At 38.2% G+C, this 17605-nt stretch overlaps 1 protein-coding gene across 1 annotated transcript in view; it reads right to left on the reverse strand.

Annotated features, from left to right (window-relative positions):
- The window catches only part of LOC137399363 (zinc finger FYVE domain-containing protein 26-like), a 35189-nt gene that overhangs the window by 12843 nt on the left and 4741 nt on the right, over positions 1–17605 (reverse strand). Inside the window, exons 4-13 of the mRNA XM_068085442.1 lie at positions 17063–17289; positions 16005–16275; positions 14231–14386; positions 12728–12979; positions 11537–11777; positions 6184–6314; positions 5463–5681; positions 2862–3045; positions 2603–2748; positions 485–645 (exon numbers count right to left, since the gene is read on the reverse strand). Of these exons, the coding sequence (XP_067941543.1) occupies positions 485–645; positions 2603–2748; positions 2862–3045; positions 5463–5681; positions 6184–6314; positions 11537–11777; positions 12728–12979; positions 14231–14386; positions 16005–16275; positions 17063–17289 (1988 nt within the window). The remainder of the gene's footprint in view (positions 1–484; positions 646–2602; positions 2749–2861; positions 3046–5462; positions 5682–6183; positions 6315–11536; positions 11778–12727; positions 12980–14230; positions 14387–16004; positions 16276–17062; positions 17290–17605) is intronic.

The following is a 17605-nucleotide window of genomic DNA, read 5'->3' on the forward strand; positions in this document are numbered from 1 at the left end:
TACTGTGTAGAAACTTGGTGAATATGTAGCAAGTTAACAGCAATTTTTACTCACTCCTTCAGATTCAACTCAACAATATTTTATTAGTTTACAGGTAAAAGGAAAGCGCAGAAAGCAATAATCTCTCATTTTTGTCAATTAACAGATTCAACCTACTTTACTTCACGCAATTGTAGAGACCTTAGCAAAGCTATATAGTTTTACAATACTCAACTAACGCATTGGAGTGTGGCTTATCTGAACGTTTTCATAAAACTACAAGTGGTATAAAAACTGAGTTAAAAAAGACATGTAAGCGAGTTATATTACACGGTTGTGAGAGCAAGGGAGGCCAATCGCAAAGCCATCAGCACCGAAAGGAGCAGAAATATACACGTATATTCGAGCTATGCTTTGCAGCAGCCTAAATGAAATTTGAGTGCGCACTGCTGATATTACTGACAATGTTTTCTAATCGAATTTAAGAAAGCATTTGTCCACTGACCTGATAATAAGGTTGTAATCCACTTCCTGATTAGTCGATCGTTGTTCAATAGGTTTTATGATATGAGAAAGTTTCTCACAAAGTCGCAGCATATAACGGCCGCACGCGATGCCACCAGTATACAGCTGGAGTATCGAAGTACAGAGAGACACACTCGGAGCCTGCATCATAAAGTGACTAATAGAAGTTTCTAGATGAGAGGATCGGATAGCATCAGAGGTAGCCTTAGCACCACAAAGTAGCCTTAGCACTACAGTACATCTATTGCTGATGCTATCACCTACTGGGTCATATATGACAAAGCAAGCGGGTAAGAAATGAAATACTGCTAAACATTATCTATACATAAACTAAACAATACTGTATTATAGCACATCACTGACCCATTATAGAACTGTCCAATATACAATATAGCATGTGTAGTGAGTTCCATCTGACCAGAGAGCCTGAGTGTTAGAAAGCTACATGAGATACATACAATTATTCTAAGGTTCCTATTGAGACTGACCTATCAAAGCACCCTATTTGTATCAGTTCGCTAATTTGAAATGTTTATAACTTTGATTCTAAAAAAAATAATAAAAGGATGACACATATGGCTTGGAAAGTTCCAGACATTATAAGAAATTTTAAATATCAAACTGTCACAGATTCTGAGTGCTGTATATAGTATCATAAACAAAGTTATAGCATGACAATAGCTATTGCGCAATACGCTGATGAGTCATGATCATAAATTTAGAAGCATTGTTCTATTACTTGATTTTTCCTGAATGGATTTTCTGGAAGTTTCTAGAATAATTGTAAGGAGGTATAAATAGCCTGACTGCAGCAGTTCATAACATTTCAGTTTACAGCGTGCATGTCTACAAGTCAGCAATAAAGGATTATATCATACTCTCACAGCAATCTTCTGCATATTATTACTTATACATAGTTAGCCGCAATATTACACCCGGACGTCTTAACTCTTAGCCTTGTGCAGACATCAGGATACAATCACAACACCAGATATCTCGAACCTGTCACATTGCATCACCACTTTGTGACACAAACTGTGTCAACAACGCGATATACTCCGAAATGACAACATACATCGCATATATTTTATATCATAGTATTGGTCTAAACATGAAAACGCGTAGCATTTAGGGGCGATATGGCCAATACATTTACCTTTTACAAACTCGTGATATTAGAATATATCATATTGTAACTCCATGCTAAAGGCAGCGCAAATCATAGCATGCCTTTGTAATTTACTATAACTTAGCTTCAAAACCTAATTATCATGTCTGAAATAAGAACTTTGCAGTTTAGGCTGTCTCTATTATAAGATCACTGTATCATGTATCCTGATATTTTACTGAGGCAAACAATACATTTGATTCGTATAATAAAATCGTATGACCAACACGGAATAACATGACTTACACAGGATAACATGACTAACACGGGATCCCATGACTAACCCAAAATCACATGACCAACACGGAATCACATGACCAACACGGAACTGCATGACCAACACGGAACCGCATGACCAACACGGAACCGCATGACCAACATGGAACCGCATGACCAATGCAGAATCGCATGACCAACACAGAATCACATGACCAACACAGAATCACATGACCAACACACAATCACATGACCAACGCAGAAGCATATGACCTCTACAGAATCATATGACCTATACAGAATCAAATGACCTATACAGAACCACATGACCTATACAGAACCACATGACCTACACAGAACCACATGACCTACACAGAACCACATGACCTACACAGAACCACATGACCTACACAGAACCACATGACCTACACAGAACCACATGACCTACACAGAACCACATGACCTACACAGAACCACATGACCTACACAGAATAACATGACCTATACAGAATCACATGACCTATACAGAATCACATGACCTATACAGAATCACATGACCTACACAGAATCAAATGACCTACACAGAACCACATGACCTACACAGAACCACATGACCTACACAGAACCACATGACCTACACAGAACCACATGACCTACACAGAATAACATAACCTATACAGAATAACATGACCCACATAGAATCACATGACCTACATGATCATAAAAGAAGTCACTCCGCAACTCTTCATTTTCTGTCTCTGAGATTCCAAGAAGCCATTCAGGGGCCTCAGGATTTCCCTGAGAAAGAGGCATTTGCAGAGTAGTTCTAGGGCTACTGGTCGGAGAAAGTGTCGGAGAAGCTACAAGCACAACTAAAATGACTAGCAGTGGCTAGACACATTGTCATACAAACTAACTAGATAAGTACTGAGTTAGAATCTGTCATCTCCATGTTTATCATCTACTAATATACCTGAAGGTTTTTCCTTAGACTTTCTCGACTGACTGGACGGAGACGTGTTACCTCGTTGCCGAAACATGTACTCATAGCAGTGTTCACACACTCGCACGCTTCGCCCACCAATTGGGGCCGTACGTGAAGAGCAGGTAGCGCAGACAACTAGGCCGCAGCGACGGCAATGGTGTCTCCTCGTGAACTGTCAAACCATAAACATACGAACACTAGCCGACCATTGACTGTGCAACAATTATGATCTATATCTATGTGGGTGACAGATGCAGTGAGGATACACATCATGGCCATTAAAGATGTGGTTGCGTCAAAAAATTTGATTTAATGAAATTAAGACCCATAAAAGGCTAAAACATCAGCTACAATTTGATGCCATTTTTGTCTTTGTAGACCAACCCTGTCCAGAGATATATGCGTTTGAATGAGGCCCTCTTTTAAAAAGCTCACGTTCCAGCGGGTGCTTCTTTCGTGACGTCACAAGCAATATATCTGAAAAGAAACCACGAGCGATAAATATGAGGTCGCTTCCTTAGCCAATCATCAGCGCGAAATTTTTATATAGGCCGTAATAAATGTTATCACTCGTAAGACGCGTTGGCTGTGATCTCAAATTTAGGAATTTTACTCCATTATCAAATCGCATCGACATCGATATTTACTAAATTAATTAACATCGTTACTTTAATGAATTACTTGATCGACACGTTTTATTGGCGAACAACATAATTGTAAAAATTGCTGCAAAGGTGACTCCGAGTTTTCTTGGCATCAGGTAGTAAAAGTTCTACGGAGGAAGATCGGAGAATGGAGGTAAATTTATCTTTCACTTTGACTCTCCTATAGAGTTTCCTGTTGAGTTTACACTCAGATTATATTTCCCTGTTTAAGGCTAAAATGTAATTTCCTGCGTGCGCGAGATACGTATGTACAGTGAGTTCTTGACAGCTTCTTTTTAATCTTTAGCATCTCGCAATACAATGGCTTAGATTGATGAATATACTAAAGGTAATATTTTAGTACTCACTAATACATGTACTAATTAATAAAATTATAACTTTTTGCGATCACTAATCGTTTTATGGTTTTTTATCGGTTCTCCTAGCTACATTTGCTTCAAATTTTCTGTGGCAGTTTTATCTAGTAAATTAAATTTATGATTTGACTTCAGATGTTCACTTTTCACTTGTAAAAAGTGAAGAAAATCGATTGATCAATGCAAATCTTTAATTTCCAGAACCAAAGCTCCGAATCGTTGGCTTGGCGTACTTGTGCCTTTGTTAAACGTTTATTCGTTTTTAAAATTACACTCGCAATCTATCAAACTCCCAATTTGAAAGCTTTCAGTAGATACGCTTTAGAATGACATATCTATGAATGACATATATATTTATTGCATTTGTTTTACTGATTGCAGGATGTTTATGTCGTCCCACCAGCCGAAGCAGCTTTGTCAGTGTGGAAACTGCCATAAGGGGGAAAGAGAGACTTGAATGTGTGCTGCATAAACCATGTTTTGTTTTGAGTTTCTAGCAGTAGATGAATTTGTCTTATTGTATCAGCTAAAACTATGTGAGTGGCCACGACTTGATGAATATTTTTAATAAAAGCTTTATGCCGAGATGAAAATCTTTTGCTTGTAAAAATTATATAATAAAATTATATTGTTGAAGATAATGCAAAACATGATTTGCAGAATATTGTAGTGAATTGGATATGGTATATGGATGTCCGCAGAACTTGAGAATGTGAGTTCAAATCCAGTTTGCAGCAGACTTCTCATCCTTAAAACTCTATCACTATGTATATTATTTTCAAAGGTAGTGAGAAACTAGTTTTCAGTGTTGGCAATGACATACAGCCCCGCCCCAAGGATAGGCGACAGACATAATGTGGGCGGAGCTTTTGGGAGGCTGTATATCGTTATTGTGGGTAGCGGAGGAAGTGTGTTGATACAAAGACCTTATTCTACAGTTAACTTGACAGAATTACCGTAGACCGGTAGAATTGGTAATCGGTACTCAAATGTTTACACAGCATTTAGAGAAAGTGAGTAAGACAATTTTTCAATTTTCGTTATTTGAGGCCTTTGAAACATTCATAATAATGTATCTGTAGCAGAGTTTAAAATTTTATTCTAACCAACATGAGCAAATACAAAATAAAATATATGCCAATAGAGCTGCGTAGGACTAGACTTTTATCGCAAATAGCCGATGTGAATACGAGATATATTGACAGATAAATTCACTTGTGACATCATTTTGGGCAAGTCTGGGCATGTTTTTTTGGTCTGAGCGTTTTTACGGCGACCAGATTTTTTTGATTTTAATCTTCAAATATCTTGGCAATGAGATTGCCTAACACAACAAACAACATATCAACGAAAAAGAGAAAAAAAATGCTTTCTTTTAAAATCAACTCAAATTTGACGCAACCACATCTTTAAGCCTCTCAATGAGCATTCGCATGAAATATTTCATCGCACAGCATGTGTATTACCTACAAACTACTGACAGCTAATCACTCGGCTGCGAAAAAATAACAAGTGTCCAAAATGTGAAGAAAAGTTACAGTTTATTTGCAGATGGATGGAATACTTACCATACTGAAAGTTTCCACCTGACAGCGCATGCACACGAGTGCCTGGTCATTAGGCACCCATTCCTCTTTGGTGGGTGCCTTCTCCGGGAGAGCTCCATACTTTGCCTTTTCAGGAGTTGTGGTTGTAGTAGGAGAAAGAGAGTCGGGAGTCCTAGTCACTGCCATGGCAGCAAGTTCGCCTGGAGCTGTCGTTGTGCGGGACAGTCTTGGCGCAAGTGACTACGTAAGAGCAAGAATATGTGAAAAATAGCAACTTAAGTAAACCTCGCTCGACAATGGTGGTTATCGCAACTACTACAGATTGTTTCAGCTCATCTTAAATGCTCAGACTATTTGCTATTACATCATTAGCTATTCCATTATTTAAGCAAAGTTTTAGCAACTCTATGAGCTATTAAGGTATTTTAATAACCGGATGTTGTACTGAACAGCGATTGTCATGCTCTTTCATCTTGCAAAGTACAACAGCACAGTGAAGTATACCTGCTGAGAAGTACAACAACACAGTGAAGTATACTTGCTGAGAAGTATAACAACACAGTGAAGTATACCTGCTGAGAAGTACAACAACACAGTGAAGCATACCTGCTGAGAAGTACAACAACACAGTGAAGTATACCTGCTGAGAAGTACAACAACACAGTGAAGTATACCTGCTGAGAAGTACAACAACACAGTGAAGTATACCTGCTGAGAAGTACAACAACACAGTGAAGTATACCTGCTGAGAAGATGACTTTCTGAGAGATGAGCCGAGTAGCGCCCTTTGTGCCAGACTTGCCTTTGAAGGTGACCCAACGACCTCCAGTTTTCTTACAGCCTTCACATTTGGAGAGATGCTCGTGGCAGCACCTGTAATAAGCAAATTGTCAATTCTGGAATATAACTCACTTTCACCATATATAAAGGCATCATGAAAAATTTTCATATATCGAACTCAATAAAATCAGGCCTCGGCATACTAGCAAATTCGAGTAGCTTGTTAGCACAGACTGTTGTTTTCATCTATAACTGACAGCTGTCAATAATGACTTACACAACCTAAATAATTTCCAGAGGCCAATCAAATGACTGCAAAAAAGTCACTCTGAGAAGTTGAATAAAATTTCAGTTTCAAGAAAGCAAATTTAATAAAAATTCAATTAATAAAATTCAAGTCAAACCTGGTCAAGATTAGCACAATATGAGAGTTTTTTCACATATATATTTACAATGTCTGATGTAAAACGCCATTATTTTTGTCTATAACGACCTTTACTTGACACACAAACTTTGCTGCTAATTGTAGGTGGCTGACATAAAAATGATTGTGAAAAACTCTGTGATACACTTAAATTTTTCCTTCTTGAAATCTGATGAAATGTAACGTTATCTCATTCGATGTTTAGTTTGTACAGCCCAAGGTTCAATTTTGCAAACCTTTAATATAATGAGTTCAGATTTTTTATACATAAAACATTCAGATTCTAATCATGGTCACATCACGCTGTAGAAGAACTGTGGCTATTTCTCTCAGGCATATGGCTATATATAGGTTTTTCGGAGGTATATGTAAGCATTAAGGCTATTTTTCCCTTGTACAGGTTTATACAATAGGCAAATATACTTAAGTTTAATTAAGTTAAGTATATTAATAAGGTATAAACCTAAGGTAAATTACCTGGTGATAAGTTATAATCAAGTACCTAATACACCTGGTTTATACCTAAACAGCCGCAGAGACTTTGTTGACAGTATGTACATGTATGTCTCCACTGAACATTCATCAACAATAAATAATGACTTATAGATTGCCTTATAACATACATACTCACTAAAAGCTACAAAAGTTATTGAATTAGTCCGCAAGGCTTCCACTGCTCAATACCCTGTCAAACAACTAACATGACAGAGAGAGGATAACTCCAAGTTAATGACTTGATTGCTCATCATGTACCTCCCTGTTAATGACAGAGAATTTCATGTGTGTTCCAAGGGCTTTCAAGGGGACTTTCCTAAGCCAATATGCTTAGGAAAGTTAGAAACACCCTAAAACAACTTTACATAACATTCTATGCTCTGTAGAGGCTTCCTTTAGTCTTCAAACCTAACAGCGCTAGATCAAAATGGAGGCGAGCAAAACCTTGCTGGTTCCACACATCAAAGATAAAAGAGAATGTAAACCAACATCTTGGCTAATAGTAAAACGAGCTTGTGTCCAGTTGCCATTGTTTAACATCGCTGACCAGCTGTAGGCTCATAGCGGTTGACACTCAGTCATGCTTAATAAAGAATGAAAAAGACAAAGCCAATCTGCGTGTTACGATACAATAACCAGTTCCTAAGGCGCATGCCAAACCTTGCCAAGTAACTAAAGTCAACAAAAGTACAATTAAATGTGATAATTCCACATCCGTATATGTCAGTTTCGCTTCAATTCTCTATCCTTCAATTCACTATCCCAACTCCTCTACAATACTATTAGATTACCAGCTTTCAAAACACTTCTGTTCAAATCACTCCATAATTCCTGAGTTCTATCTGTTTACTTTTTCTTTTTTGACATGTAATGAAAAATCTCATTTTTTTGATGATTACCAATGCCAATAAAAGGTTACACAAACATATATAAGTCAGCAGCAGATATATATTGTGTTAAGAGTCTAAGGCCACACATTTAGTCTAAGGCTAAATGCTTAGTTTTTACCTAAGCATAGCATTCACCAGTGAGTGCTGAGTGCTGCCAGAAATAATGAGACCACCCAATTATTTGAGACTTTGCTTATCTTGGCACCCTTCCTGGAGCCATGTCAATCCATTTTTGTTTACCGCATATTGCGCATCATTAGATGCAGAAATTACTCTTTGTTTCAGCAAAATAAAGCAAAAGCCTTCCAGTCTCATTTTACAGCAGAGATGTTAGAACTAGAGTCATCATGTTATATCTTCATTATTAATGGTAATACAGCTACTTTCCACACCCAATGGACCTTTTCAAGGCCATTAGGGTGTGGAATAAATCATTAAATGAGTTGTTTCAATTACGCTGCAATGGTATCACAAAATTAATTAGTTAAGAATATAATAAGCAAATAACTAGGCTACCTTTTGATTTTTAATATGGTCAGTTGCATACGCATTTCCATTGAAACATATTAATAGCCAAATGCTGCTTATTGAAAACTCACTCCATATTATTAATGGTTAGAAAATTCTGCATCTAATGATACATGTACTTTACATGGTTTGTAGTGGTTTCTACTGATAGATATATAAACCTAGATTGGCCAATAATAGCTATTCCCCCCAGGGCTGATACTCTGAAAGAAACACCCACCTGGATAGGCCCAGACTTGGCTATTGTACCCAAAACCACCTGGTTGGTCAATTTGAATTTGGATATTGTACCCCCAATCACCTATTTGGTCAATTTGAATTTGGATATTGTACCCCCAATCACCTGGTTGGTCAATTTGAAATACACCCCCTAAACACTGGGAGTTCCCTAGAGGGCGCCCATATTTCACGCCCTGCTAAACATCCAATATGATTCATGCATTAATAAAGCAGAAAAAACCTACAAACAAAATTCCCAATTTTATTCAAATATGTTTTTATTTCGGATTTTTCGTTTGTTTAGTATTGCAAAAACGATCGTTTTTTTCTTCTGTAAACGGCTTATTTTTTGTTGCTAACAGAGACCAATATATTGTAGTTTACTATTGGTAAAAAAATTAAACAAAAAAAGGCAATTAGCTAACCTTAAATAAATTTATAAAAACCGTTCGTGTGGGGACATAATAGTCGCTCTGCCTACTAGCATCAGTATCGCAAAACGACAAAATGTCGCTATGCCAGCAAAAGGGTTAATAAAACTGATTCCAAACATCAACCATCAGATCATCATTTTCATTTACAAAGGAAAACATAATGCATATCAATGAAAGAAATATCATATCCTTCGTTCTGAATATATTGCTAAAGGGTTGCTAAGATGATGCAGTGTCGACTGTCTCTTTTCCCTTCCTTTCCCCGTCAGCAAGCATGCAGATTTTAATGCAATCTGCATTAAAATGAAGACTGGAACTTCGGTACAATTTCTTGGTATTATTTTAGCTGAAAAAAACCTTAATGAGCACGGGCCTTTTTACTGGTTTGGCTGTGGAAACCCCCCCCCCCCAAAGTAGCAAATTCATCGACAGTGCCCCATGGTCTGAAAACCCCCCTAAAACGTGATTTTGGGCCAAACCTAATGGGCCTTTTAGGAGGAGTATCAGCCCTGGGCTATTCCCATCGGTTGCCTTGTCAGACTTAAATAGCATGACGTTACGTCATTGTATTGTACCTCATGCTTGACTGCACTGTTGTTTACAACGGAGCTAATGAAGAGAAGGTGACAAAATCACATTTATTTTCACATAAAAACCTTCTTGGATACATAATCCAGTAAACTAAAGCAATTCTGTGATAATATCTGATAACCACCATAGATTAAAACTATAAAAGCTATGAAATGTTGCACACAAATCATGAGCCATCAGGGCTTTATTTGCCACCCTCTCCTATCCCCATTCTCTCTTTGCCCCTTTTCCAAAGAAGAAGTGAGAAAGGGAAAAGAGAGAAGGGGGAAAAGATAAGGGGGGGGGGGGCAAATAGCCCACCCACTCAAAGAGCCAGACCCTGGCTAAGTAAATAGACTAATATCATGCTGAACTAAACATGACTAAATATGATGAGTATGCAAGTATGTCTTAAGTCAAAAATGAGACAGAATGATTATTTTACAGCTGGCTATGTAGCTGGCTAGGTCACCAAAGCTGAAGTGTAATGATTGTATCACTAGCATCGTGGATGTTACCAACTAAGATGTAAACCAAGCAACGAATTCCCTAATTGTGGTGGCTTGACTTTGTCTTCGCCTGTGGTGATTGAGATTTGCAACCACAATGAGAAAGTGACGAGAGTGTTGCTTAGTAGTGCTGGATTGGTGAAAAAATTTCTCAAGCTAGCACTAATTGCTGCCATGGAGAAGTTGCTGAGGTTCAACACCATGCTATTGTTGAAGTGTAATCATCAAACTAGTAGCCTAGCTCGTGAGATAGCAAAGAGATATATTTCGATTAGGGCGCATTATGAAGCTAAGATTAGAGCTGGCACGGGTAGCTTGTCTGGTCTTGACCCATCGGGTCAGAGGTGCCCGGGTCGAGCCACCCAACCCTCGAATCTTCCTATACAAAGACACGGGTAGGTTCATGGCTAAACAACAGCGGTTGTATATCGCTTTTTAAGTGCGATTGAAATGGAGTCGCATATAGTCCTAGCGCGGAAGGACCAGGCAAAATAAAACAAGGTGAGTCAAGACTATATTTTTACGTCTGCGACAATAGTCTTTGGACTATAGGTTTCACAACATTTTTCGGCAAGAAATAATCAACATGTCGGTGGTCTGGGAATTCATGAAGAAGCCAGTCACGAAAGGAAAATACCAAGTTATTTGTACAATATGCAAAAGCAAGTTAAAGGTTGACTTGCAACAAAATTCACATTACAGTTATTTGGTATCACCATGTCTTACTCTGTTGTGTTGTAGGTGTGAAATATATGGGAATGTGATTACAAGCTTTTAAAAGCTCAAAAACGAGAATGAGAATGCTCAAAAGAGAGAATGGGGATAGGAGAGGGTGGCAAATAAAGCCCTGATGGCTCATGATTTGTGTGCAACATTTCATAGCTTTTATACTTTTAATCTATGGTGGTTATCAGATATTATCACAGAATTGCTTTAGTTTACTGGATTATGTATACAAGAAGGGTTTTATGTGAAAAAAAAGTGATTTTGTCACCTTCTACTCATTAGATCCAATGTTAACAACAGTGCAGTCAACCGTGAGGTACAATACAATGACGTTACGTCATGCTATTTAAGTCTGACAGGCTTTTTCCCTATTGGCCAATCTAGGTTTATATATCTATGTTTCTACTGAAATCAAGGCAGTAAATCTTCACTACCAGCAAACGTCGCTTAAAATGTGAGGTGATCTCATAATTTCAGACTGCTCTGTAAATCAGTCATGGCAAGAGGAGTTGTCACTCACCATCCTTGTCTTCAGTAACACGCAATAACGGAAAGTTTATTGCTTTCTCAGCATAAGTAACGAGCAGCGTGTTGATCTCTTCAGTGAAATGGGTCTTCCCGCGAGTTTTTAACAAAAGGGGAGCTACCCGAGCTGCCCAGGATATCTTTGCATTCATGAGCAACTGTTCAAATATGAGTAGTGGTTGGAACATGAGCTGTCTGTATTGTGGATGGACTGCCTGGTCGAGTTCTAGCAGCATCTACACATGATAGACACCAAATGAGAGCTATCTATTACACCAAAGATCGGTCAGAGTATGGATCGACTCTTAACCAGTACGAAGAAAACCTAATAATCGAAAACTGTACAAAATTAATCATAAAATGTATTTTTTTAGGTTTCCGATCTTTCAAATTACGCAGACTAATTTTGGACCGAATTAATATGCTAGAATAGAAAGGGTCACAGCTTCTGATTACGTCACACCTGCTATAGGCAGCCATTTAAAAGGTCAAGTGCCCCGAATACAGAGCAATAGACCACCATGTGCCAGGTGGAACATTAGCTTGCAATGATGCGATAGCTACATGGCAGTCCTGAAATGTTTACCATTACATCCTGTGTAGATTTGGTAACTGGTTAGACATTGACAAACAATTATTCATAAATTTTACAAGTAGCTACTTCTCATGAAAATGTGAAAATTTTTCCATAATATTCGTTCTCATTACCATGAAGTACACATAGACAACAGATTAGCTGCTAATTTCTTACTGACAGTTATATGTAATTGATAAGTTGACACTGACACGCTGCAGCAGAACTCATGACATAAAGTTGACAAGTTGGCATTGGCATGCTGCAGACTACCTCATCACATGAGGACAATAAACTGGCACTGGCATGTTGCAACAGAACTGATGACATGAAGTTGACAAGTTGACACTGACATGCTGCAGCAAAACTCATGACATGAAGTTGATAAGTTGGCAGTGGTATGTTAGAGCAAAAGCTAATTTAACATACACTGTATTTATCATCACAGAATACATCAGAAATCATAGTACAAATGCAATCGCTACTCGAACAAAGAATGAAAAACAGTTGTACAAAACTCAGCTGGTAAACGGATTGCATGTACAACTAGACAAAGGTAGTGTATACGGAATTTCTCCTTGCTTTATTTAAGCTGCTGATCTAAATACTCACCTGCACACCTAGATGGCCAAGATCTAGATTTTCCTTCTGCTTATCCCCAAGGGAATCTGCCATGTTGCGAGACATAAAGGAAATAATAACAAGCATGCTGGAGGGATTCTTCAGTGCCTGAAGTACTTGCATACAGAGACTGAAGCACCAATGAACATCATCCTCAACGCTGCCACGCAAAACGCTTGTTATTTCATCGATATTAGCCGGATTGGAGTCGAGAAAGTTCACTATGTACCGCTTATATACCAACTGTAAAGACAAAACGAGGTAAAGTTAACGCCATCCGTGAACACTAAGTCTAGATTTCAAGGAGCTAGTTGGTATAATCAACTGTCATGCAACTAAACAATAAAAACCGTATTAATACACCCTAGTGAAGATGCACAAGGGATTAGGCGATGTCTGGGCTATGAGGAACAGACAGCAGGATTTGCTGACGGAAACAGGAAGTGAAAATGCTGAAGTGCCATCATTGCAATTGCTCATTCATTCCCAAAGAGGTGCGACAGCAGTGCATCTACAGGCTGTAGCACAAACAACTACATTCTAATGAAACTAAGAGGAACTTACTGAAACAACTTTAAGTCTTTTGCCGCGCTCTCTGTTACAGTTATGTAACATATTAACAGTTATGTAGTCATTTTTTCTTGCCCAAGATTTGCTAGAACTTTCTTTAAAATAGTCTAATAACCTACACAAATCTCATCACCAATATAATTATGGGCATGTTTTTAACAAACCTAACTTTTTAGGTGGCTAAAGAATTTAAGTGTATTATACGTTGCGGTCTATCAACATAAGCAACGTTATACGTATATTTATTCCAACAGCTCTAAACTCAGCAAATTATATTACTAGTTATTTGGTTTTGTTTGTCTGTTTTAACTAGATTGTTTGGTTTTCATCAAACATGTAGAAACATTAAAGAATTAGTTCCCGCTAAATCGCTTACGTTTAGCTGCGCAAGAAACATTACAACAGCTCATTTTTCTTTTTTACCAAATACGCTCATAGAAAACATTGTGCAGGCAGCAACTAAAATGTGCAGTCAGCAACATTTGACTGCACTGCTACACGAACGACAAACTGTGAGAGGCAGATCTAAAGTTTGGTTTTGACGAATCAAAATATAAAAAAGTTCTGATTTGTGTAAATTTTGTAAACTCTGTGTCAAACCTGGCTTGAGGCCAAAAGTGTTATCGTGAAATTACCCCACTGGAAGTGTTAGGGTAAAACGGGCACATCAGAAGAGTTAAGGCAAAGTTAATGAGTGGTAGTGCATACTGGGGACCTTTGTGAACCTGTTTTGGTTAGCTCAGAGTGTAGTGAAAGCAGTTTGTGTCACAATGGCTGAATTTCTAAGCACTTGTTGAAGCCTATGGGAATGAAAGCAGCATAGCAGCTATTCCTATATCCCTCAGCACCATACTTCTCTTACATAGATCACTCCAATGTATTACATGCCGATATCAGGATACAATATGTCATGCGCTTAGTTACCAGTCTGAGATCTTTATCCTCTTTCTCTTGAATGTCTATAAGTTTCTTGGCAAACTGAAACTCTTCAGCATCAAAGAGTAGGTGTGCCACTTCTCTCGGGTGCTCGCTGAGCATCACTCCAACGCTTTGCCACGCAGAAGCCAGAGCGCTGATGATCTGTAATTAGGAAGACAACTTGCAATCAGAAAGAAAACTCATGCACTGATCACGACACCATTTCAATCACTGGGAACACCTATGTTCAACACAGGCATAAGCATAAGATAAGCACAGATAAGCATAGGCGAGCAAGATCTTGTTATGGCAACGGCAGCTGCAAGAGACGCAAGGAGTATTTTAAACATTCAAACAGACTGCCCTTACAATCAGACTGCCCTTCAAATTGCCCTTACAGCTTACCAATATCCAATATGTAATCTATATACAGTAGACGCTACTATAACGTATACCTCCTATAACGAAAAACCCAGAAAACGTAAAAAATTTATGAGCAGTTTTTGATTCCTACTACGTAAAAACTTCCATATAACGTAGTGTCAAGTCGGGGGGAGTTTTCAAATTCAATTTGAATGTTAATTTATCTCGCCGCACTTGCGAGAGAGAAACCACCGTGCATATACCGTCATATAATTTATATGTAACTTTCGCGACATTCTAGTTCGTCGTAATAGATCGTTAAATGTATCGACAAAAAGGAATAAGATAGCTGTGCAATTGATCATGAATACAAAGGCGGTCGATTGGTGCAGCTGTTACAGCGTCGGTCTACCAATCTGAATGTCACGAGTTGGAGTATGGTCGAAAGTTATTTTATATCCTAACCATGACCCCCTGAATAGTGATTGACGACGACCAGGTAGAACCGCTTTTTATAGTAAAAATATTTTGTTGTTTCGCTTTATTGTACACGTACAAAATATTTGTTATTAGTTTTCCGCGGGTAAATACTTTGCAGAATAAACTTCGCTGTTTAAAAAAAAATAAGAAAATCGTAGTAAATGAACATCGACAGTAAGTGGTCTCCTTCCACTTGTAAAGTTACTGCAAAAATGGTCTATAAAACCAGTGAGACTTCTCATAAAAAGTAGAAAAGTTATCGATGCAAACCAATAATGCTGCAGTTACGGTAGAGCACACAAATTAAAAGAGTTCATCAAAGTTTTTCCTTCTTGCATGGCCAGAGGGGTGAGTTGGGAAAGATCTTGGAATGGATTAGGCAATTTACATGTATTTTACTGTTCTTATAATGTAAATTGCCTATAACGTAAACGGTCCTGGAACGGATTATTTACGTTGTAGGAGCGCCTACTGTATATAATTTTCAGTGTTTGTCTTTTTGTTAAACCCTGTGTCCAGCTAGACCAATTAAAACCTAACAATGAAAAATCCGCATGGCACTGGATTAGATTTCGGGACCTCCAGATCCAGAGGTGGCAAACACGGATTACAGTGGATCCATAGGGCAAGTAATCATTACATTGGTTACGATAGTCACACTTGAAGCGCTTGCTTCAGGTTAATAATTAGCACTATTAATCATTACGCATAACAATTGTTGGGCTGGCCCAAAACGTGGGTATTGTTTTAGTAATGATTTTGGTAAAGGTTTAGCTTTCCAGGTAAGTTACTCAAATTCATTAGGTGATTTATTCTATTATCTGTGCAATGCATGCGGCTAGTATATTCATAAAGTAGAACTAACTTCTGGTAACACTTGTTATGCCTGTAAAAGACATGAGCTAGAATAGCGGATAAAAGACAAACATGCGGGTACCTTTGCTGGGCAGCCCTCTATCGTCATCTCACGCTTGGCCTGCGCGTGCAACATTATTCTGTGATACGCAGACATCTTTGTGTGAAGATTATTTAAATACAGCACCAACGAGTTGTCTCCCTTGTCGAGTAGCCTCTTTTCACACAGAGGGAGTAATTGTAAGCACTTCTCAGCAGTGAGCAAAGACTTGTGCAAACTCAGGATGACTATGTTGGCCTGCAGTCGCTCACATCGCAAGCATTTAATGCAGTTAAGGGCCTCTGTTGACACTCTGAAAGTAGCCCATCAAATATTGACAAATCTTATTGGCATTTCAAATGGGGAATAAATGCTGTATACAATATTTCAAACAGAGAATACAATAAGAGAATTATGACACATATTAGTGTTGTCCACTTATAAGTATTGTCCACACACAAGTATTGTCTACATATGAGTATTGTCCACATATGAGTATTTTCCACATACGAGTATTGTCCACATACGAGTATTGTCTACATACGAGTATTGTCCAGATACGAGTGTTGTCCACACACGAGTATTGTCCACACACGAGTATTGTCCACGTACGAGTATTGTCCACACACGAGTATTGTCCACATGTGAGTATTGTCCACATACGAGTATTGTCCACATGTGAGTATTGTCCACATGTGAGTATTGTCCACACACGAGTTTCATATATACGCGAGTATTGGTTGCCTTGAAACTGATCCAGCAATAAAGCCAACAAGAAACTCTCCAAGCATATAGGACTGTCTACAGTAGGAAGAACTACAGTATATACTGCTTGAACATTTATAAGTGTGGAAGAAAAGCTGGTTTCATAAGTTTTGTGAGCAAATATCAGAATTTTAGTAGAAGAGTTAAAAGTAGAGAAGAGTAAAGAAGCTGCTGCAGACTCGGCAACACCTTAAATTCATTAGTAAACTCTTGGAGAAAAAGAGTCAACAGTCAGCAGAAGCGACAGCAAACTACTGCTTGCTATAAGAGAATGTCTTACTTAGGAAAGCGCGAATTAGCCATTTACACAATACAGTTATGCAAGTAAAACTCACTGTTCAGAGGCATTCTTTATGAGTGCGTAGTCTCTGATGGCCAACCAATCAGAGCAGCTGTCACCTGTTAGGGCTGTCAGCCTGTGTATGACATCTACGACCTCGTGATACTTGTCATCTTTTATAAGAGCGTCTAAGCACCTGCTGGCTGCATGTTCCAGGTGGAGACAACTCTTGTGTGTTAATATAGCTGACTTGATATACTCCGGTAGCTCTATCCTGGCCAGCTAAATGATACATAGCATCATAGACCTATCAACTATACTTAATAATATAGTATAGTTAATTGGTCTATGCATAACATAGATAATCAGATCTCATGTAAATATATAGCTGTCAGACTGATACATGTATGCATCCTGCTATGTTATGGACGGAGGTAGTAGCAGAATTTATAATAAAATTTATATTTAAAAAATTTATAGTTGTAAGAAAGACAAGCTGGAGTAAAATCTTACTCTGACCTAATCTCTTTACCCAACCATCATCTACTAAAAATTGAGAGCAACGTCCATCACATAAATCACTGTGTGTTCGTGCCCA

This window comes from Watersipora subatra, chromosome 7 (assembly GCF_963576615.1).
Source record: "Watersipora subatra chromosome 7, tzWatSuba1.1, whole genome shotgun sequence".
NCBI lineage: Eukaryota > Metazoa > Bryozoa > Gymnolaemata > Cheilostomatida > Watersiporidae > Watersipora > Watersipora subatra.